A 23,905-nucleotide genomic window follows, 5' to 3' on the forward strand; every position below is an offset into this window, starting at 1 on the left:
AAAGAATATTGAGTGTAAACCTGAAACAAATGCTAGCCCTCCATTTTGGGCCAATAACAGTAATTATAAAAACTGGAAAATATACTATTACTAATATTACCTCATGTTTCGGCAAAATACAACAGGCAGAGAGGCGAGGCACACTTCTCAACCACCTTTTATTTATATTCCTCAACCAAAATTGACCATTTTGATTTATAATTCATTTGTTTTTTTATGTCATTTGAAAGTCATCTGATTACAAAAGGTGTAATCCACCCATCCATTCTCTATACCCACATCCTGTTTAGTGTCGCAGCGACTGAAGGGTGTCCCAGGTCACATTGGGAAAGTGGAGGGACAGGTTGTCAGTCAACCACAAAGTTAACACAGACAGAAAAAAAACACACACTCATACCTATGGGCAATTTAGTTTCCAATCAACCTAACCTATGTGTGTTTGGACTGTGGGGATGAAACCCACACAGAAAAGTCTCTGCTTGCCTGCCAGTGGGTTTAAACTCAGGCCCGTCTTGCTGTGAGGTAACCACTCAGCCAAAGACAGATTTATAATGTGTCAAAAAAGTATTTTAAATTACTTTAAGAGCTTGAAGTAAGATTGATGTATTTAGTATGGTATATACCTGATTTAAAGATAAGGGAAAAACGGGTTTGCTGACTTTAAAATCTAATCCCTCTTTACATTTAATACAGAATGCAGATACCAAATGACATTTTAGAAAACTATTTGTATTTTCAAATTAAGCTAAAAATAGAGGTTACAAACACAAGATTACTGACAACCATGTGCCACAGATGTACATTTTTGTGTAGTTTAGAAATTAAACGACCAAATCCTTCTTGGAAACCGTGTATTTCCAGAGAAAAGAACACCAGGAATTTGTAACCCTTTTTTAATTGGCACATGTTACGTGGTATAATGGTATGTTACAGTATTTATTTTGTTATTGTTATTATTTTGTCAGTGGAAATCTGCTGCTTGGTTTCAGAAGGCACATCATACAAAATATGAATTTTTTATTAGAAGTATTAGAGAAAATCAAAGACATCCTTAAATTGGGAAGAATCTTTGAGCACATGTCTGAAGATAGCTTCCATTTCACAGCTTGGCAGCTGATTTTCTGGGCTGAGGTCCCAGCCACTTCTCCCCTGTAACAGAGAATAAGACGAGATTGGGAAAGAATCTCAGACAACTTCAGCTTGCATTGCTAATGAGATGCTGATCTACGCACAAACCACAGAAACAAAAGAAAAAAGTCCTAACACAGTTTGTCAAGTTGTCAAATGCTTATCAGTGTCTAAACAAAAGTATCTATGTCTCCAGTCTGTCTAAAGCAGTATGTTTACATTTTAGGGATTTATCTGATTCTCTCTGATCAAGGGTGACTTAAGGTAGTGCAACAGCAGATTAAGACATCGTCATTTTAACCTTTATCTTGTGACTTTTACATTATGTGTGTTTGTGAATGATGCACGGTACAATAGTATTCTCACCAATGCAGTGGGCCATGAGCTCAAATCTGTCACATCCAAAAAACATCTCTGGCTTTCCATCAACATGACACACCAGCATGGGAAAGCCAAATGCCTGGAAAGAGCCATTAGGAGAGATTTCGTTTGTTACATACTTATATCTTGTCTCTCTTGCCTGACACCACAAGCAGAGCTGCAGGACAACTGACCCCAAAATCAAGTGCATCCTGTGTTGTGCTTTTCAGCTTTTCTTTGATCTCCTTTGAGGTGGACAGCTCCAGCATGTCTTTTATTTCACTGTCAGACAAACCTGCTTTCTTTGCTGCCTACAAAAAAAAAAAAACCCAAAGGTAATACTGTGACAGAATTACATAAATAGTGCTTCTTAATCTTTTTAAATGCAACCAGGCTGGATAGGTTGGTACCTCAGACAGTGATGCAGGTTCAGTGATGTCTTTATCCTCGCTCCAGATCCTTCTCCAGAGCTCCCGGGACACCTGCTCCACCTGTTTGTCTCCACCCTTTTCCCTCTCTTGAACAGCTGCCACAAATCGCATTGCAGACAGGGAGCCTAGGAAAAGACAATAGTAGAAGACCTGAAACTCAATGTATTATTAGCTTTGCACAATAAAGAAAAAGTACCACTACTGTCATGTGCAAGGCTGGATTAACTACGGGGCCAAGTCCCAAGTTCCAGAATCACTATGTGGCAACAATTTGGTTGATTGTACTTTTATTTCATCAGGTAGCCAGAAACCCAACTCCAAATGAGTGCAAATGTTGCTCTGTGTCTGCAGCAACTGTCTGCCATAACAACTATATAATCTGATAATACTGTATGTCAGTGTTGTGTTAAAGCTTGTTCAAGTGCCCCCCAGTGGCTATAGAAAAAAAAAAAGAAAAAAAAATCAATTAATGAGGCTTTATGGGGGATCCTGCTTTAATACCCTATCTTGAGGCCCTGTCTTATTGAGGGGTCCTGTTTTGGAACTGAAACTAATGATTATTCTCATAATCGATTAGTCTGCCATTTTTTCCTCAATTTATTTATCAATAATTCTGTCTTTAACATGTCAGAAAATAGTGAAACATGTCTGTTAAACTGTGATTTTAGGCTATGGGAGCTTGTTTTATTTGGCCAACAGTCCAAACCTCAAAGATATCGAGCTTACTATCAAAAATGACAATGAAAAGCATCAAATCCTCAAATTTGAGAACAGGCATATACTCTGCATTTTCACTTAAGGAATGACTAACACAATTAATCGATGATCAAAATAGTTGCAGATCAGTTTTCTGTCAATCGACTGATAGATTAATTTTTGTAGTTCTGCTCAAAATCTGCTTCTAAGACTGTCAATATTTTAGCTGATATTGTGCATACATGGTGCATATTAATAAATAAATGTGTGTTTAGTCAAATTACCACACAGCAAACCTGGAGCAAGGTAAAAAAAAAAGTCAGGTATGAACAGAGAAGAGGAGGAGTGGGAGTTAATGGAGGCCCAGCAGCTCATTTATGCTCCAGGGCCCCAGTGCAGGTTAACCCAGCCTTGGTCTAATCAATACCCTTTAGAGTACTGATTCCATCAGATCCTGCCTGTATGTACCTTTTTTGAACATGGCCTCAAAGGGGTCAGCTGGAGCCTGCAAGGGAACACTGAAATACCCTGCCAAGCGGTCCAGATCCTTGGTCATGTACATGAATTTGTTTGGAACCAGACCAGGAGGCTTGTTGCCTGTCATGAGAGATAAACAGGACGCGAATACTGACAGCGCTAACAATGGATAATGAACGTGCAACATCCCCTGCAACAGTTGACGGGTGCCGAGTCTTTAGTCACCTGATCCTTGCATGACGCCACCCAGAAATGCAGGGCGCAGTTTGAGCTCTATGTTCCACAACTCTCTGTAGCGACACATGACCTGTAAAGACAAAATTACCCGTGTAAAGCTCAATTTCTACCAGATCCCAGGTTGTGTTATTGAAGCTGACTTTATACAAAAAAAAGGCACAAACCTCAAAGCCAAGCCAAGAGTATGGAGAAACCACATCGTAGAACAATTCGACTACTTTCCTGGAGGTCATCTTCGGTCCTACTTTTGACCGCAGTAACACTAGGCTTTACCCAGAGCGTATGTTAACTGATATGTAAAGTGTTAATAGTCTCTTTTGATCGCAAGCGGGCTCAAGGCACTGCACCGCACAGTGTGTCAAAGTTCAACTGACCTGAGAGAGGGCTGCTCGCTGTAATGTTTACGGTCAATTCCAGTGAAATATGTCAACACACATCCCCTTTGTCGGTTTCAACAAACTTTAGCGAGAACCGTCGTTACCATTTATTTAATTAGACACATTTTTAAGTTAGCTACAGTTAGCTACGCACATTACCGCCCTCATCTGTGACAACTGCAACTACAATCACCATTTTCCTTCTTCGTCTTTCTCTTCTAATTATTATTCTTATTCTTCCTCCTATTGGCGAGACAGCGTACAGGTGTGTTACCGCCACCTACTGGACTGGAGTTTGACGCGTTAGAAAAAGACTAGTTTTCTCCGATAAGCTTTTTTCCTTTTAAGTCAAGTTTTAAGTTAAGTTAAATTTTAAGGTGCTTCTACATTATGCGTCTACTCCACTACATTCCATTGAATCCTTCATATAGGTATTTATAATGCACTCAGTTGGCAGTTTTTTTTAGGTACACCTAACTAGAACTAATGCAGTCTAATACAACAGCTGTACAATAAATACTACGTGCATGAAGGCTATAATGATCGGTTTGTGTTTAAGCTGATTCAACCTGATGATCATTTTGGAGGCCGCAGTTTGCGTTGCTGTTGAACTGTATTGTTTTATAAGGACAGGTGTTTCTATTAATTTTGTCCAACCCGTATATACGTCTACCGTCACTGATAAACGGGGTGGACAGAATAATAGAAACATTACAAACCTTCATGAGGGTAGGATTCAGTGCAGGTCCGTTGTATTAGACTGCAATATGGCTTTAGCTAGGTGTACCTAATAGACTGCCAGCTGAGCGTATTTTAACACATTTATTTCACATCTGTAAGTTACTAGTTATTTTGAAGGTTAAGATTTTACACAGTCAGGTCAGGTCAGATTCAAGTCAAATTTTATTTAGATCGCCCAAGGTCACAAATCACAAATTTGCTGCAAGAGGCTTAAAGAAAAAAAGAAAAGCAGCTTATATATTACAGCACAAGTAATACTATTCTAATTATGTCATTTAGTATATTTCTTTTCCAATTTTTTTTTTTTTTTTTAACTTTTGCAGACTTTTACTTGTAACGGAGTATTTTTACACAGGTAAAAGATTTGAATACTTCTTCCTCTACTGCTTGTCTCCTTGACTCCTCATCATAGAGACTAAATTCATTGCACTGTAGTAGCAGCACATGTTTAATTGATTCTGGCTGGCACACTCCAGTTGTCTCATTACCTATTTTATGAAGTATTTGCTTGTGTAGAGGAGATTGTTTGCCTCAGATGGGTAATGATGTCCACCTCCTTCTGAGTCCCTGCCCTGTTTTCTGACAGTACCAATATACAGTACTTTTGTATTTTTTACAGATGCAGTTCTGTTACATTATCATCCCAATATACTTGTAAGACTTTTTACTTTGAATGTGACCTTTAATAACAGTTTTACTCAGTGGAACTTGGAATTTAAGTGACTGCAGTATCAGTATATCCGAATCCTCACTGGCTTCCACACATATACGGTCGGGGACATAAAGGAATCTCAGTATACTCTAACCTGTGCTATGCAGTCTTTGTAATATGTGAACAATTACAAATTAAATTTCTAGTCTATGTATGATGATTTTCTGTGGATATAAATACCATATATATGTATAATATAGCTTTGTACTATTGCCCATGCAGAAAAACAGCTAAGATTTCTGCTTTAATGTCTGCAACAGAGTTACATAAATAACCAGAGAGGTACTGGAAGTAATGGAACTGTGAAGATGTATTGTAAATTCAACAGGCCATTCTTCTTCTAACGTGTTAGTTCGTCATGTTTGTTCATCAACTGGCTTCTACAAAGTACTGATCGTGTTATACCGGTATCATTAAACCCATCTTTTTTATTTAATTTCTGCTGCTGTTCCCCCACCTCTGTCTCCTCCCCCTCAGCTGTCCTTATAGCCATCATTGAAGTACAACTGATTTCCTGATAATATACACACACACACACACAGACACAAGTAAAATTTGTCATATTTGATAACAGAGCAGTGAACTTGTTTTCTTTAAGTCTTTCTTGGCAGTTTTATATGTTGTATATTTCACTCAAATACAATTTAAAGATTTTTAGTAATATACAATATCACTACTATGACAGTCAAATATGCATATTCTCAGAAATACTATTTACTTTTACACACTATTTACATAGTAGTCATCCACCTGGATAATATAGTAGTGACCATATAGGCTATCAATGTCTATATGCATATTTATGTTTAAAATCTACAAGTTCATATTTCCTTTTATGTCTCCCCTTGAGGACATGCTTGATCTTTGAGTTCAGCTGGTCCCAAACCGTCAGCGGGACAAGAAAGAAGTCCTGGAGATTTGTCACTGAAAACCAGGGAAAACAGTATAACTCTGTCTTACTTTTCCATATTATTTAATCAACCTGTACGAAGGATACATTTTGCACCTGTTGTCATGAGTCTTACCTCTCTCCATCTTTCTCTGTCTGTAAAGAAAGTTAGAAAAGGTTATTAGTTCAAGCCGTTATTCAGTCAAACATCTTCCATCTCATTGTAGATTTTAACCTTTGGCTTCTGTGATGTACTGCCGAGAGTCTTCCTGGGTACCCCAGGAGTCTCCAAAGAATGGCTCCGCACTCGGATGGCTCTCTAATAAAAGAAATTAGAAGGTAAAATTATAAATTTAAAATAGTGAATGCGAGAGTTTCTGAAACTTCAAAGACGAGGGAGGCCAACGTTCACCTTAAAGTTTTCAATGAATCCTCCACTCCCCTCTGACACCCCCCGTATGCTTTCAGAAGAGGTGAGTGCAGACAGAGATGGAGCCCCCGTCATGCACTGGGAACGGGTGGAGAGCTCAGCCTGCAAGCTCTCAAGGAGCGAGGAACGAGTCCGGAGCTTCGTAAAAAAAGTGGGAGAGGGAAAGGGGAGCACACAGGGCAGAGAGATAAATACTCACAATCAAACATTAATACAGTTAAAACACAGGTGTTGTGCTGTTTTCCCCCCTACCTCTAATCTCCTGAAGCGCTCAGCCTTATAGCTGGAAATCTCTGCATTGATAAGCTTGGTCAGAAGAAATTCTCTCAAGACAGAATGCTAAAAGACAGGACAGAGGAAACCAAGACTTGTGATGTATCTCAAAAATGTATTAAACTGTAGCAATTCAGGGCAGAAAAGCATGGATTCAAATGTTCACAGGCAGCAAAGGTGGAGAAAAAACAAGGTTTACTGGACCGTTAAAGCAAGGTTTATTAACAAGACAAGGGGCGTAGGCAGGCAGGCAGGCAGGCAAAACAGAAGAGAGTGTAAAAACCTGAGGAAGACTAGATGATAAGACAAAGGTATGAAAGCACATTAGACAATAGGCCTTTTTCACAGCAGACTGTTCAAGTGTCCCAGTAAGACAGAGCCAGAATGAACAATAGAAGTGGCTGAAATGCCAACTCAAAGATCGACAACGAAGGAAAATATGTCGAAAATTCTAATTTGGCTTTTTGAAGTATCAAGACAATCAGCTGACTCAGTGGCACCTTGGCATAGTTTCTTACATCTGTGAAGACAGGAGGATCTGGGATGACTGGACCAAAAGGAGGAACATCATCTCTGGCTGTGGCAGACACCTGTGAAGAGGAGAAAAAAACCGTTAGAACATAACTAATAAACTGGCTGCGCTGATATTAAGAGCCAATATTAGCTCATCCCAGATCTGTATCAGTATATACAGTATGTCATCTAATAAATAACAAAACATTCCACTGTATAGTTTTCCCACCAGGTAACTGTGGGGAGGTTTATTTTTCTACTATAAAATGTCCTCAATAAGTACATATGTTGATCAAAATTCCAAATTTAAGGTCTCCTTTAAAAGAAAAAGTTTTTCATGCTGATTGTTTATCTTAAATGAATGAATATTATCTGACATATTGTAGGTTTTATTGAAGTCTCAAATAGCAATATCGGCATCTGCCTCAAAAATCCAGGATCCCTTGGGCTGTAGACTTCTTTTTAATAAACAAGGAATTCAGTGAACTCTACTCCCGCCACATTTCTTGATAGGGATGATAAATTCAGCCTGGTCTGTTTTTTTTAACTCACCTGGTAAACAGCTCCACCTGTCTCCTCCCCTTTCCGAATCCTCCGGACCACCAGGTAACAGTGCAGGAAGTGAGACTTGATGACATCAGACAGAAAAGGGGTTTGGCCCTCCTGGTAGACCAAAGCTACAATGTCATTACCAATGTGTCTTTTTCTCTGTAACTGTGTAGGATGATGAGGAGAGGGAGAAAAATTTGTGTCAGTGTCTGCTCAAGTAACTTGTCCCCAAAGTATTCTCAAAGAGACAGAGTTATGAATCATCAGCGCAAAAACCGATTGAGATCCACACAGAATCTGACCTGCTGCGGGTCGCCCTCTGTGAAAGGCAGTTTAGTTGCGACATGGAACATGATTTCTCTTCCATGAAAGGAAGTGAAGACTGCTTCACTTCCTGTCTGACCATGACACACATCCAGTCCTCCCCTGAACCTGAGGAAAGGGAGTGACGAGAAGAAATCGTGTGATCTTACACACTGCGATTGGCATTTCTGCAACTAAACAACACCATCATGCTTTACCGGGTAAAGCCTTGCAGCTGAATTGTCTCTCCCAAAATGGAGAGGAACTCCTTAAATTCTTCGCTTTCGTCAGTGTTACTGAGTATGTCCTCCTCAGTGAACTAGATGGAGAGATGGATGGTGTCTGAGAGGGAGTAGTCATGATATGGTGCCACATTTCAGTCGTTTTTATAAAAACGCAGGACATTGTGAAGTAAAGCACCAGTCCTTACCTGCCCATCCTTTTGGTACAAAATGCCAAACTTGAAATTCGAAGACACACTGTGCTCATCGAATGCGGTTATGAGTTCTGGAGCCTGAGCGATGAGAAAGGGAGATTGGCTTTGAGAAGATTCATCTAAATTAAAGGGGCCTTTTTTTTTTGTAGTTATTAGTAATTTTAGAGCATTACCTTGAGGTAGCTGACCACTTCAAACTTTGAGACAGTCACTTTGTCGCAGAGCATCTAAAGAAAGAATAGAATTTGACTTTATAGACATCTCTTCATTAGCCATCTACCAGTGACTGAAAGTATCCATGTACATTTAGTCAAGCACTGGCCTGAAGCACAATTTTGAGACACTTTACAAGTGTACTCCTATTTTATGCAACTTTATACTTCTACTTCACTACTTTTCAAAGGAAAATACTGAACTTCTTACTCCATTACTCCAGTTACTAGTTACATTGCAGATTATAATTCTTTTTTTATTATTTCGATACAAAACATATGATAAGTTTATCAAATATGATGGATTATTATAAATTTTAACTTCCCCAAAGTATATAAAGTTGTTCAAATTAGCTCCATGTCGACCAACTACAACAATTTAAATGCTTCATACACGTTAATGCATCAATAAAAATAATCCATAATATAATTCATAAATAAAAACAACTATGAGAACTTTTACTCATGATACTCTGGTAATACTTCTGTACTTAGTTCCTGAGTATTTTTAAAGTGGGATATTGCCATGTTTACTTCGGTATTACATCTGAATACTTTTTCCATCAGAATAAGTAGTTCGGTACCTTTGCTAATTCAACAGCAGATGGGATGTTCGGGAAGAGAAACACAGTGAAAACTCCATGCAAAGAGCACTCCTTCATTCTGTGGGAGAAAATATAAATATTCTGTGATGCAGCTGCTGGTAATTGACATTCAAAGAAAATGTAAAGATCCCCTTTAGACATGTTTTAAGACGTATAAATATACACTGCTTTAAATGATGATTTGTGTCTTCCACCTCTTAGTGAGGTAACAATAAGGAAAACACATTTCTGAGTGAAGGGGGACAATGATCTGAGAAACGCTTTTGGTTTATTGCTGCAGAGCATATACAGAAATTGTGTCATAGTCGGCTAAAATGGCCAAAGAGCTCAACCTTAGTATCACCCGTAGCTTATTCTCCTCTTCCTCCAAACACACAGAGAGAACCAGCGGCCCCAAAAATGGATCCACTGCTGTGAATGAGTGATGGTGCTACAAGGGCAAAGTGATATATTCCTTGAGATTTCAAAATTACTATTTATACACTTAGTTTGAAAATAAGTGAATTTATTTATCTAGACAAAGATTTATATGAATTCTACCAACCCTTGATCGGAAGAACTTGTGGTAGACTTTAGCCTCTCCATCTCTTTCCATGATGTTGTATTGCCCTGGATCAAGGCCATAGTGGGAAGAGGTGGGACTCACATCTACAAGCCTCTCCAGTGGGGGGTCAATCCAGTAGCCTCCCAACTTTGAAGGGAGAATGAGTGGCAGTTCTCCACCTATTGTTAAAAGCTGAGACTAAAAAACAGACACAAAGGAGCACCTGATAATGCTGATGAGGGCCTGTCTTGTTCATTGTTTGGGGAAATAAACGCTGTAGTGATCATGAAAAGGTCAATGTCAACACACACACATGGGATCATGCCCGTATATAGAGTCAGCATTCTGCTTTTAATTATCCGATTGAAGACTAACCTTCAGAGGCAGAGGGAATTCACACCGCTGCTCCTCAATCCTGCTGGCCTGATAGACAAAAGGAACAATGATGAGAACGTTCTGGTGCTCAGGCATGGACACAAACACACAGGCACACACACACACACACACACACACACACACACACAACATAAAAGCAATCGTATTGTGTCTCACCTGCAGCTTTTCAATGATTTCAAACAGCTCTGTGTCCTGATATGAAAAACAGGCAGCAGATGTCAGACAGAAATGCATAGAGAGAGAAAGGGAAGGAGAATCATAGTGAGGAAGAGGAACATGACAAACGACTCAGCAGCAAATGAAAACTGACTTCTCAGAAACACAGTAAATGGAAATACATTATATATATTTCATTGGAATAAGAGGGAAGGTGATTGCTGAACATGATAACAATATCACCCTCTGGTTGCTGCTGGCAGGGAGGAATGGCTTGCTCTCACTGTCAGGAGAGTCCAGGATCTCCAGTATGTTGTCTTCTGCAGATTCATTTCTGCAGCAACAGGTTAATTTGCACAACAAGAGAGCAAAATTCATTGCGTCTCATTCAGTTCTTAAAGTATACAATAAAGCTTGAATGTTAGGTCACAAACAGCTGCAACACAATGGAAAATAAAACCTCACCTTGTCTCATCCCCACACATGAATCTGTCCACACTGTAAACAAGGAAGTGAGGACTACTCAGAGGGGAAAACAAATGGTCTTAAACCGACAAGATTACTTAATGCATATCTAAAAAATAATGTTACTGATTCAGCATTTGTAGCTACTCATTTGACTATTTGTACAGAGTGTAAGTCCTTATATGAGACATATAGTGTTTTTACTCACCCTCCATATGCCCCAAAAGTGAAACTTCTCTTTCTGGAGAAGGACATGTCATTCCTCTTTTCTCTCTCCGTGGCTTTGGTGTCACTGTGTGTGTTTGTACATCCCAGTTTGCTGCCGCGTAAATCAGGGCTGGCTAAGGTTAAATTAATTCACTCATCATTCTGTCACTCCTCCTCCTCCCTGCCCCCTGCCTCTCACTCATTTAAGTTTCCCTTTCCTCCCCTGTTTCCTGCTGTCAGCCAGACCGGCAGGCAGGCAGCATTAACCCACTCATGGTCGCAGGTGAAGCAGCCATCACAAACTATAAAGCGGACATAGTCAGGATGCTTCATGCAGTAATTCCTTGTGCTCGGATAAACACTTGTGGTGTTCTCTCAGAATGACTGAGCTGGAAGATAGACTTGTAAATAAAGAAAGAAATGGGTGAGACATTTTCTCCCGGGTAATTTACCCTTTGAGTCAGTAAAGATCATCAATTATTGACAGCACACACAGTGAGAGTGAGAAGATAGACAGCAGGGGAGGGTGAAGTAGGCCTCAGGAGAGCAAGAGAGAGAGAGGTGAAGACAAAAAGAAAGAGACAGGTGGGGTGTGCACATTTAAATGTTGTCTCAATGGATGCAAATTACATTATTTCTATTAACTGTGAATCTTAATTAAATAATGTTTATACGGTTTGTAAAAGAGGTATGTAGAACCTGTATTTATCAATTAGAAAGTGAAGTTTCAGACTATAGTAAAGGATAAAAGTAAAAATCCCTCACTTTTTGCCCTACTTACAACCTTTAAAAAAGCTATTTATCATATATCTTTTAACCAGGAGTGGAAAAACTACTCAGATCTTTTCCTTAAGCAACAGTACAAATACCACAATGTAAAAATACTCGATTACAAGTAATAGTCCCTCAATTAAAATCCTACTTAAGTAAAAGTAGGTTTCATAAGCAAAATGTACTTACACTTACAAGTAAAAGTACTTGTTCTGCAGAAAATTGCTCCCAATTAATGTTATTTTATGACATATTAAATTGTCAGATTAGGATGCTTTAATATATAAGTGGTATTTTGCTGTTGTAGTGTGTCTAGTTGGATCAAGTTTTAACTATACTATATAGTGTTAGATATTTAGGGGCTGGTGGCTCCCAACCTAGGGGTCGGGCCCCCTCCAAAGGATCACCAGATAAATCTAAATCTGTTTTCTTGTAAGCTGTTATAACACTTTTGACAGAAACTTTTTAATAATTTGTTACACCACTTTCAGTGTGAAAATGCCGCAAATAAAGATACCATGTATTTATTGATTTATTTTTACCATTTCTTTCTTTATTTAATCTTAAAATCGAAATACTGAGGTAAAGTATGAGTACTCCAAAATTTGACTTAAGTAAATGTTTTAGTTACGTTCCTGTACTGTTAATTACACATCTAAATTTAAATGTTTGTTTGTTTTTGAGCCATGATCCCACCTACTATCATGAATGGAAATATTATTTTGAATCCCACTCCTTTTCTTTCTTTCTAGCCAATAACAGACCATGCTCCTCTTGTTACATGGCCCACTATTAGAGAGCTGTTTGTGCCTGTCTTCAAAGCACTCCTTATCAATTGGTCATTTATTTACAGAAAACAGATTCGAATTCAAAACGCCCTTAAATCCAATATTTTACAGTAGTTTCACAGTAGGTGGCGACCGCCTGTAAGAAGCCAGGCGATTGGCAACTTGAAACGCCACTCAAAAATCTTTGTGCTGCCATTGGTCCTGATCCAGAACGACGGTTTTGTAGCCCCTCCCCCTCTAATTGCAGCCCTGAGTACCCGCGGAAGTTGGTTTGTTCAGCGAGAACGCGATGTCGTTAATTTACGTGAAATAGTGTGAAACACGTCGACATTTTGCTGTAGTTTTTCTGGACATATTCGTACTCCGTTGCAGAAACAGAAGAACAGTAAGCGTAAGGACTAGAAGGAATTACGTTTCGTTCCCTTTAATGCAGGAAAAAAAAGGTACAGCCGAGGTTAGCTAGCTAGCAAGTTAGCATTTGAAATTAGCCACCACCGTTCAAGTTACCTGTAAATATAACGTTAACTTGCTTGCCGTTTTTAAAAAGAATAATGTTATGATAAGATAACAGTAATGCATGTGTAACCTGCAGTTAATTAGTTAGCGACATGTCCGAGTGAGAGAACCCAGTACCAGTAAAGGGTAAAACAATACTGAAGCGAGACATTGGAGTTGATGACATTGCCTGTCACCTCGTTAGACTGTGGTTTACCCTGTGCTTTGTTGTAATGGAAGTTCATGTGTCTTGTTACCTGTCCTGTAAGCAGTTTGTTAGCAAAATGTTGGAGTGTGGCATGCTGGAGCGGGACAGACAGGCTCTTCGGAGACGCTCTGCTGTTCTCTGTAAACAGCTGGTGGTGGATGAGATGCTCATTCAGTCGCTGCAGGCAGACGACATCCTAACCGAGAGCATGGCAGAAAGCATCATGGTATGTGAACACTGATACATGACATACGATTAACCCTCAAGAAGTAAACAACAGTCAATCATGTGTTAACTCAAATGATCTCAGTTGACTACTGACAACATTCAGCTGCAATTTATGCCAACCACCTGCAAGTTGAATACAAAGTACGCCTGTTTAAATTGCTGTCAGTAAGTTGTCGGATGGCTGCCAGCAAATTTGGTTTGGGCTATTTTCAAGTTTAGACCTACAGGTTAAATCAGTGTATCCTAACAGGGAGTCAGCTCCCATAAGAGATCCCATGATAAATTTGTGATATCAGTGATCAGAGGGCTGTTTCAAATTTTTATTTTTAAAATTATTATTATTATTATTAGTATGGTAAAATACTGGATACATTGTCCTCTTAAGGCCTTTAAACATATTTTAAATTAAACAAAATCACTCTGTGGCCAACTGCTTATTATTCATGTCCATACTAAGGACTTGAGCCAATGCTGCAATAATGTAATGTCGGCAGAATGGGAAGAGAAGGAAAAACAAGTGTTATTCTGACTTTTGAGTGTTCCCACATTAATCCCAGGTGGTTAGACTTAGTGCTAACCTTGTAGTCACAACAACTAAATCAGCTTCTTTGGTTAGGTCGCACATTTGTAGCAGTTCGTTACCAAATTAAACCAAATAACAAACAGCGTATAGTTCCTGTAAAATTAGTTGAATCGATTGCATTAGTATTGATGTTGAATTTTATTGTGATGTAACTGCCAGTGGTGTTGCATTGGCAGCCATTCTGCCAACAGATTACTGACATGTTTATGGTTCTTTCCACCAAAATGGGTTTAAAATATATGATGTGAACATAGCATTAACCTTTGATGCAGAGTCACAAGTAGACATTGCTTAATTGTAAGGGGTCACTAGCCAAATTGCTTGGGGACCACTGGGAACTTGTAAAATAAGCGGTGTCTCTGGGATGAGTTTGAATTTTAGTCTCACATGTGTGAAGATACAAAATGGCCAAAATAAAAGATAGTCAACTGTTGAAGTTGGCTAGCTAGCTATTTAAAGCAGTCCCATGTAAATGCATGGGTTTATTTCCGCTTGACATTACTCATTACCACCTGAGATGGCCCCAATACACAGCCACAGGTGGTTAAATACATGTCATTTTATTATTTAGACAGATCTCCGTGACATGGTGAGTCAACAGTGGGTGATTGGAAAACAAAATGTCATTAGGGATGTGAAAATAGTAATTCAAATGTACTATTAGATTTAATCTTTGTGAGTGATCTTCAGTTTTCCGATCTGATCTCCTTTATTTTAGGCTGAGCAAACATCTCAGAAACGAAGCTGGCGTTTGCTACTACTCTTACCAAAGCGAGGGCCCAGAGCCTTTAGCAGCTTCTGCGCAGCTCTGCAAGAAACTGAGCAGCAGCATCTATGTGACCTGCTCACACAGTCACCAGAAAAAGATGGCAGAGAGAAACATGTAGAGGTGAGTGTATTTGTCGATTAACAAACCTATACACAGCAGATTCTTACCAGATTTAGTGCAGTTTTTAGACTGTTTACTACTAAGAGTATTCAGCCTGAGGAAGAGCCGGAGGGAAAGGCAGGTCGACTGGTCATGCAGACAACAGAAAACAAGAGAGAGGAGAGCAGAGTGCTTACAATCCCCCAACCAGGATTACTGCAGGCATTGTCACAGTTAAAGTTTTTCATAAGACAAACACTGCACAAAAACTACTGTCAGGAAAAGTTTGTATCGTTGAATATGTCTTTTAAGTAGGTTACGTAATTGTCAGCTCAATTACACATGCTCACAGTTTGAAAAAAAGTTCTAATAATGGTATGCTCCAGTTACATGGTCTTTTGGAGACATCCTCATTAGACAGAGAGTAAAAAAGTGAGGTGAGCAGCACCACATCATGCCTAGTCCAAGCCTCAGATAGCTGCCTATACTCAGAGTCATCATTCAGAGGGACAGTCCCAGTCAGGGTGGAGGACAGGAACAAAGAGAGACAGAGGTCGAAGAAAAGAGGAAAAGATAAGCAAACAGATGTGAGAATTACGAACCACATCCGTCTTATGTTGACAACCAGATGGCCTACTGGGGTAGTCAGACAGTAGGCAGGAGATTTTGAATAGTTAAGTTATGATTGTAGTTATCATATTCCCCCAACAAACAACAACAGCTGCTGCTGCCACTGAAAAGAACAAAATCTTTCAGTATCTGTCTAATATGGCTTCTGTTTTAGCAGCTAATGTTTTGTCTCTAATAATGAGTGCATGATTTTAAATTTCAGAGGTTTGTGGACTCTTCTCTCCCACTTCCCACCCAGGAGGGTATTACAGCCAAGAGAGCAAGAATGCATGGTGAGTGGTATTGCAGCATAGCCTGCATTCAGGTTGAAATACGTTTCTTTGTGTCCGGTGTTGTTGTCCATATTTTTCTGATTCCCTGGAGACACGGGGCAGTGTCTGGACAAAAGAGTTTATCTGTTGTTCAGTTTTAAAACACAGGTAATTGAATACACTTTAACATAAAAACATTCTGCGGCCAGCAACTGCTCAGAAGAGCTTTGTCTGTGTAAAGTCTTTAACATATAATCTTATCGCTGAGAGAAGTGTGGGAAGGTGGTTGCTCTAGCATTCTGAGGGCGCCACGCCCAAAGAGTGACTCATTCGCAGTCCTATACAGAGTTCGTTGTCGTACCACTGCTGCTGACAGGAGCACACATTAATTTAAAAATGTGCATTGGCATTTTAATTTGTAACGAGCATAGGTTTTAACTGTAGGTCTGTGTGTGTTTGTGTGTTCTGCAGAGTCCATGGACTTTAGTCTGGATGCAGATAGTCCCATCAACACTCCTGTTCTCCCATGCAGTCCTGCCTTTTACCTCTCTAACTGCCAGCAGGTAAAATATTTCTCTTCACCAGGTCAGCTCAGCAGGTTTGACTCAGGCTTAACTCTGTTATTTTTTTCTGTGGCCTCTTGAGAAATAAATCTCATACCTCTTCACTCTCACACCACCTTTCTGGATATGAGTTAATACTTTTTTGTTTTACTCTTTCACTTTCCCTATTCCAGTCTTACAGAATGAATTCATCCCCCCGTGGCTTTACCTTGGTGATCAGTAACGTGACCTTTGACCCTTGTGCTGCTGCTGACCTTGACCCCAGGAAGGGAGGTGAAGTTGATGATGAGGTCCTCCGGAAGGTCTTCACAGAGCTGGACTACTCAGTCACTGTCCACAGAGACCTCACTGCTCAGGTAACACACACACAGGGGCAGGCTGAATATGTGTTTACAGGATGTTGTTTGAAACATGAACCATCCATCTTATTTAGTTGACAAACAGAAAAAGGAAGTTGTAAAAGGCAGAAGAACAACCTTTTACCTTGATTCGTTCTGACAATGTCACTTAGCCAGTATTTGTAGAAAAGGTGCTCTCTCATTGTAAGATTTGTTTGGCAAGTTTGTTTAGCTCAGTTCCCATTTTCTGTGCTGTTCAGTGTGGTGATGTTATCACAAAGCAAACACAAACTTAACATTTTATTTATTTAGCTTGCTAAGAAAGTTGGAATGAGGAAGTATGTTGGCTGTCACTGTCTTGCTCAATGACACTTTGAGAAGACACACACCTGAAGCGTGGGTAATGGCTGTGAGAGTTGGGAGACTTAGACTTTAAATAAAATTGCTACTCAAACCCAGAATGATCTATGTAACCATATGGTTGCCCTACCAACCACTTCAATGTTTAAAAAAAAAAAAAGCAACCTGCAAACAAATAGCTTGGAGCGCCTTAGACAGATGCTTATCTATGTTACCCACAGTTTTCCTGATTGCTTATTCTTTGTGTAGGGCATGAGGTCATGCATTGAGAATTTTTGCCGATGGCCAGACCACCGGACAGTGGACAGTTGTGTGGTGTGTCTGCTCTCCCATGGAGTGGAAGGAGCTGTGTATGGCACAGACGGACAGCTCCTGCAGGTGTGTTTCTTTAATAATTTTCTTTGCTGATGTATGTAACGTCATTCAAAGGTAAAGATGCATCCCTTTTCAGACATTTAACGTGTGACGTGTGTCAATTGATCATTTTCAGCTGGACTGGGTGTTTGAGGCCTTTGACAATGCACACTGTCCACAGCTACAAAATAAACCAAAGATGTTTTTCATCCAGGCCTGCAGGGGAGGTAAGACTGTACGATTACAAAGTGATCCTGGGGAAGAGCCATAATGAATCATAATACACTAATTGTGTTTGTAGGGACTATGCAAATGTGTTAGGCTAAATATGTTAAATCTCTTGGATCTCTGCAACATCCTGAAACCACCTAAGAGCAGGGAAACAGACAGACGCCAGCCTTTCCCTCCACATGTCCAGAGGTTGTCTGCTGTCACCCTTTGGGCCACTGAAGGGCAACCTGGGTGGCAGCGTATTATATGGTATCATAATATGTCAGTTTCCAATGTTCAGCAGTAGGCCTGAATAAAACAGAATGCAATATGAGTACAATAATTGTCCGTAAACATGCAATTAATCCATGACACAACCAGGTTCCCAGCTAATTAGTCAGTCTGTGATGGAGGTTATGGCCTGACTACACAGCTGATGATGCCCCTGACAAATCGTCAGACCCTTCAGGAGCTATCCTAATTACTGTCGTGCATTTCTTCGCTCCATCACAGAGCCCACCACAGGTGTGCTACTGATAGGCCATTAGATGAGATTGGCCAATGCCTCTGCAAATAGCTTCAGTGAAAACGAATAATTCTTTTGTTCCAGTGTTCAGGGGTTTCAGTGGTTATGAAAATCTGGCTTCCTGAATTTAAAAAATTGATTAATAATAATAATTTGGAGAAATGGCAACAAAAATGTGCAAAAATGAGGAACTATTTTTTTATTTTTTTAACCAAAGCTCATTCAAAATATTAATGTTAGTTTTTTTGTTGTTTGTGTGTTGTTGTTTTTTTTGGTTGAAATAATTCAAGTAGTCCAGTTGAAACGATGTTCCCTTTTATGTGATGATCACAGCCTTTGTTTTCAGTTTGTGGTTTATCACAGAAAGTTGAGGATCAGAATATCAGTGTGAGTCTGTGAGATTGCCATTGACCACAAAACAGCTTTGTCTTGGATTTGCTCACAGGTTATACTGTAGGTTTTGCCAGGGCTCTGGTCAAGACCATTTAAGTTGAGTCTGAGATAAGTCTCAGTCTGAGCAGTTTCAAGATCAAGACCAAATGAGTTCAAATGAGGGTTGTGTGAGTGAAGACAGATGAATCCTCAGTTGAACTCTGAGACAAAAGACTGTAATAGGCAACACAAGCCTACATTGGTAGAAAATCTCAAGACTAAGACCAAACTTGAGTACTTCAGTCCTGGTTTTTGCAACAAATATTTAAAAAAAAAAAACTGTCAAGTGTTAGAGGCTGAATTGAGAACTTCTTGTCTTCCAGATGAAATGGACTGTGGAGTGGAGCAGATAGATGGACCAGCAAGGACCTGCTCACCAAGCTGTGAACAGCGAGATGCTGGGAGGGAAGGACAGGGGGATGCAGACTCTAGACAGAGTGGGAACATCGGGAGGCCTAGGATTAAACTGCCCCAGCGGTCTGACATGATCTGCGGCTTTGCATCTCTCAAAGGTCAGAGAATTTGTAAGTTTGTCCCTTTTTGCTATTCTTAGGAAGATTTTATTTGTGAAATGTGCAAACTTATTAATTAACTGAAATGTTTACGGTATTAAAAAAGAAAATGTGTGGGCAAATTAATGAGGCAGTACAGACATCAGCGTGTGGGCTACCTGTTTTTTCTACTCCATAATACTGACTTTGTCCTGCTCCTGTACCCAGCTGGGGCTGAATGTGCACTGGTTTTCTACCAGTAATGCAGGCAGTCTGCACAGCAACTTAATACAGCAAAACCAGTATGGATAACATTGTTGGCTTTAAGAAACAAAAGTGTATGGGGGAAAAAATCTTATAATTATATTGGTTGAATTAGTTTCCTTTTATACTAATTTTTGTCCGAGTGAGGTTAAACAGTTGTTAAATTCTGCGTAATATGCAAAAACACCTCATATTTAAAATCCCAGTTTAAGATATAAATTCATACTTTTCAATCTTTGTTTCCAGTAATGTAAATCTTTAAATACCAGACACCAGCTTTGCTCTGTCTCATTACGTCTCATCTCAGCGTTTATTGTTTGATCTCTTCCTCCTCAAGGCACAGCAGCCATGCGAAACACCAAGAGAGGATCCTGGTTTATTCAGGAACTTAACACAGCGCTTCGCCTCAATGCCAGAGACACACACCTCGCAGACATTCTGGTGCAGGTGAATATAGGTGTCCTGTACTTTCATTACTGAATGCTAAGTGTAAAATTTGCTTTTCGGCTGTAATTTTCTCCTCTCTTCCTTTCTCTCTCGCCTGTCTCTAGGTCAACGGGCGTATCAAGGAGCGGGAGGGTTACGCCCCGGGCACCGCCCACCATCGCTGCAAAGAGATGTCAGAGTTCACCAGCTCATTGTGCAAAGACCTTTACCTGTTCCCAAAGTACCAACCTCAGTATTGATATGCAAATATGAACATGCAGTGATGAACACACAGACCATTCCCTCATTGAAGCCTCTCAAAAAGGCACAGAACTGTTCACTTCATGCCAATTACTGCCACACACTCACACATTCCCCTGTTGCATCTTCACATCTGAACAGAGGACTTATTCATTTATATTTTCTGTGTAAATACCGCCTCCACAAATGGACACACACACATGCATACATTCACAGAAATCTTGGAAAGGAAAAAGGAGCAAGTTTATGGTAATCTATTTGTCCTCAGAGAATGAGCATCATATTAGCATACAACTTACTCGTTTATCTGTGTGTCTGTGTCTATGCCAGTTAGAGGGTTTAGATTTTAATCCGTTTTAGTCAAAGACAAGTTGTGTTTTTTTTTTCTCGTTTTTTTTCCTCCTCACTGCACAGCTATTTGAGGTTTCACAAGTCTCTCTTTTTAAACTATATTTTGTACACAGATCTATTTTTGTGGCTTTATTTTGTATGAAATTGTTTTTATAAGGATTTTTAATCCCATTTTCTTTTATTTGTAAATAATGTTTGTTAAAAGTTGTTACCATTTTTTGTTTTTAGTGAAATGACAGGCAGGGGGCAGCACAGCAGAGAAAAATGCATTTCAACATCTCGCTTTCAACACCATTATTTATGTCTCCTGCAGTTCAAAATGATCTTTACTGTTATGCTCTCAGACAGCTTTTATTTTGGTGACAGTCAGCTACAGTGAAGATTAAACAGTAACGACCTAGCTGCACTTTCCGAACTGCTCTCGTCAGAGCAGTTCACATATTTTTCCTCATAGTTTCCTTATGAAGAGGAAAAACGCCTACAGGGCAGCTTCAAAACAAAATCTTGAAATTTTTCAGACCCTTTTTTTTTTTTTTTTGCTGATGGATGTTCAATTAGCAAAAAAAATATCAGCTTTTTAACTTCAAATTTAATGAAGGCACCCACTGAAATCCTGCAAAATTTTTTCTCATATCAGCTGTGTGACTATAGATCTGCCCCTGTCGGGGTGGTTGGCTACAAGGGAAATGTGGTGCTACTTGTGGGGTCGCACACCTACCATATTAACTTTGACCTTAATGGTAACTCTGACTCCTAATGGTGTTTCTCCCTATGCAAGTGCTGCACACTTAGTCCCCCTTATTGTATTTTGGTGTCATTTTACTTTATCTGATACAGTAAGGACAAAACATGTATTTCTTATGTCTTCCATAAACAATTTGCAGTTTTCTACAGCCTCCTGTGCCATGTGAGGATAATCTGTTAGACAAGTTTATGACCATGGTGGTGCTTTCACAGTATATTGTATCACTTTGGCACTGCCACACACCGAGGAAATCTATTTCTTAAGGCTGTTTGACTATTGATGTTTCCCAGAAAAGGCCAGACCAGGCAATGTGTGTTAAGTTGTAACAGTGTTGTAGCGAAGAAAAAAGAATATATGGTCAAAACAGTATTGATCGTTAACCATCTGTAAACAAAGACACTTTTAAGCTGTGTGTGAGGTGCTCATGATAGAGTTAACCCTGGTCTGGAATATGCTCACTCCTAATATGTTTTGGTTTTTATAATTGGGGAGTATAATTTTAAAAAAAGAAAAACATTAAGTAGTATAAAAGGGTGACCCTCCTGCAGAGTGAGAAAGGTGAGAGGTGCAGTGTCGGGGGGCCTGGAGAAATTTTTATTTCCATCAACGCCAGTGACTGCCAGATGTTCTATACAATAAACAGGCCATGGTTTTTAAACTAGACAAATTCAAGTCTTTTTTTTTCCATTAAAGCTGCTTGTGTACATGTGTGTATCTGGGGATGCATAAGTCTGGTTTTAGCTGAATTCTGCAGAGTGTGTGTGTGAGGCTTCTGAACGAATGTACACCGTGGCTGTTCCTGTGCGTGCTTGACTTTATTTGATCCTTCTTGTTGCTGTGTTTGTGTGTGTTGTTCCCAGCATACAGCCTGTCCTTTCCGTTCTCAGGTATAGTATAACTGGCTCCCCACTATTCCGCTGCGCTCAGGTCTCTCCATGCTTTGACTGGGACGTATGTATCTCTCACACTGCCTGCCGCCCAGTGATAATGTTCTTAGTGTATCAGATAGAGGCCCAGCCAGCTGTCCACAGTCATTCTCCTTTGACACACACACACACACGCATACATACACACGCCGGCAGTCAGAACAACACATTTCTCGCTGGCCTCCGGTGTAGCTGTGAGATTAAGCTGTTATGTGCTGGCGTGTGGACCACAAAGCAGGGTGGGGTTGAGGGGGGATCTGTGTGTGTCTTTTGTGGTTTTCATAATAGTCACCTGTCTCATCAGCATGAGAGGAGGAACCAAAACTCGAATGAATTAGAGACGTTTAGGTTAACTTATTGAGTGGGATGGGGTCTCTGTGGGGTGCCAAGCGGTGGTGGTCTACCCTGAAGGCCTCTGAGCTTTTTAGCTTTTAGCCAATAATGTGCAGCACATATACGCTTAGCTTCCTTCCTGTATTAGCTCCTCTGGATATCTGAACCTGCTGCAGAGGTTAGGCAATATGGAGATCACTTACTGTTATGAGCATTTTTAGGGTGCCCCCCCCCTCCAAAAGGGGGACTGCTATAGCATGTGAGTGTTATGGGGATTGCGTTGCATCATTGGCTGATTAGGTGTGAGCTGTCATAAGGGTGTCGTGTGCACCTTCCTGCTCACGTTGCAGGGGCAGCCCTATGGGGGGGTGCCCTTCCAACCCCCACCCCCACCACCCCTGTCCAAACAAGAACAGTCCATCCAAACACACACACACCTAATGGCCGGCTGGCAGGGAGAGTGCTGCTAAGGGCAACAAGTTGTGTGTGTGTGTGTGTGTTATTAGGTGTCTGCAGTTCTAATAAAGGAAAGCGCTGCGTCCTTCAGTGCCTCATCAGATGGCTTTACTCTGCTTTGTCTCCCTGTCTGATTCCTGTCTGTGCGTCTGTCAGTCCCGCAGTGGAGCTGGATGTCTCGCAGCCTCTGGATCATCTGGGGAAGAGCGCGGTTGGGAAGGACTTCATCTGTGGTTTTTGATTTTCTCCGTGTAACAAGTGCGTTTGAGAATGAGTTTGTAGGAGAGCAAGAAACTTAAGATGCTTGTGTGTTTATTTGACCTGGTGTAAAGTGTGGATACAGTATATAAGTGAGAGAGTGAGTGTGTGTATATGGTGTTGCCCACGCCACTGGAAATGCTGGGGTGTCCAGCGAGGTTATTTTTGGATCAGTGACAGCGTGTCAATGGCTGCAGATGCGTCGCAAAGGAAGGCTCTGAGATACCAACAGACCCTGGTAGGGCTTTACCAAATCTTCATTTACCTACCTACCTGCCTGTCTGCTATCCTATCTGTCTCTTAAAATGTCCTCCTTTTCCCCTCCACCTGCCTCTCCCTCATCTCTCCATCGATCTACCTGTCACTTAATCTTTTCTAACCATCCTTTACTGTTCCTTATTTACTATCCCTAATTCTTTCACTCCTACCTTTCATTACTTTTCTTCCACAACTACCTTCTGGTCTATCTTGTTTTCATCTGCTTTCGCATCCTTTCTCACCAACAAGCATTGCTTTGTACCTTTTCCTGATTCTCTACTACATCACACAAAGTCCTCCTACTGCCCCTCTGTGGAATCAATACTCCTCATCTCAACTATCTTCATCCTCTTCCTCCTCCATTTCTCTTTACTTCTTGAACAAGATGTCTGCA

General features: G+C 40.2%; 3 protein-coding genes across 7 annotated transcripts; 1 reads left to right on the top strand and 2 right to left on the bottom strand.

Moving 5' to 3' along the window:
- Window positions 1-141: 141 nt before the first annotated feature.
- LOC120784126 (glutathione S-transferase kappa 1-like) lies at window positions 142-3,930 on the bottom strand. The gene is made up of 8 exons (XM_040117630.1): window positions 3,704-3,930; window positions 3,494-3,596; window positions 3,318-3,399; window positions 3,084-3,212; window positions 1,899-2,044; window positions 1,683-1,799; window positions 1,495-1,588; window positions 142-1,149 (listed from the first exon to the last, which is right to left on the bottom strand). The coding sequence occupies exons 2-8, from the start codon at window positions 3,560-3,562 to the stop codon at window positions 1,100-1,102; spliced, it is 687 nt and encodes a 228-aa protein (XP_039973564.1). The 5' UTR covers window positions 3,563-3,596; window positions 3,704-3,930; the 3' UTR covers window positions 142-1,099.
- A 1,563-nt stretch (window positions 3,931-5,493) lies between these two features.
- si:ch1073-90m23.1 (rap1 GTPase-activating protein 2) lies at window positions 5,494-13,620 on the bottom strand. 5 transcript variants are annotated; one of them, XM_040117521.1, is made up of 20 exons: window positions 13,449-13,620; window positions 11,139-11,222; window positions 10,931-10,963; window positions 10,709-10,799; window positions 10,466-10,501; window positions 10,289-10,336; window positions 9,914-10,111; window positions 9,702-9,799; window positions 9,349-9,427; window positions 8,726-8,779; window positions 8,547-8,630; window positions 8,335-8,435; window positions 8,116-8,245; window positions 7,817-7,978; window positions 7,252-7,341; window positions 6,731-6,817; window positions 6,461-6,616; window positions 6,284-6,367; window positions 6,185-6,204; window positions 5,494-6,083 (listed from the first exon to the last, which is right to left on the bottom strand). In XM_040117521.1, the coding sequence occupies exons 1-20, from the start codon at window positions 13,568-13,570 to the stop codon at window positions 5,993-5,995; spliced, it is 1,848 nt and encodes a 615-aa protein (XP_039973455.1). In that variant the 5' UTR covers window positions 13,571-13,620; the 3' UTR covers window positions 5,494-5,992. The 5 variants fall into 5 exon arrangements, with proteins under 5 accessions (XP_039973455.1, XP_039973454.1, XP_039973453.1 ...); XM_040117520.1 differs by having other exon boundaries at window positions 7,270-7,341; window positions 11,139-11,249; XM_040117519.1 differs by having other exon boundaries at window positions 11,139-11,249.
- Window positions 13,621-15,973: 2,353 nt separating this feature from the next.
- On the top strand, window positions 15,974-23,236 carry casp2 (caspase 2, apoptosis-related cysteine peptidase). The gene is made up of 9 exons (XM_040117402.1): window positions 15,974-15,980; window positions 16,431-16,522; window positions 16,696-16,878; window positions 17,470-17,598; window positions 17,711-17,801; window positions 19,066-19,254; window positions 19,835-19,944; window positions 20,049-20,164; window positions 23,152-23,236. The coding sequence occupies exons 1-9, from the start codon at window positions 15,974-15,976 to the stop codon at window positions 23,234-23,236; spliced, it is 1,002 nt and encodes a 333-aa protein (XP_039973336.1).
- Window positions 23,237-23,905: the final 669 nt, after the last annotated feature.

The sequence above is a fragment of the Xiphias gladius genome, chromosome 22 (assembly GCF_016859285.1).
Source record: "Xiphias gladius isolate SHS-SW01 ecotype Sanya breed wild chromosome 22, ASM1685928v1, whole genome shotgun sequence".
NCBI classification, from domain to species: Eukaryota; Metazoa; Chordata; class Actinopteri; order Istiophoriformes; family Xiphiidae; genus Xiphias; species Xiphias gladius.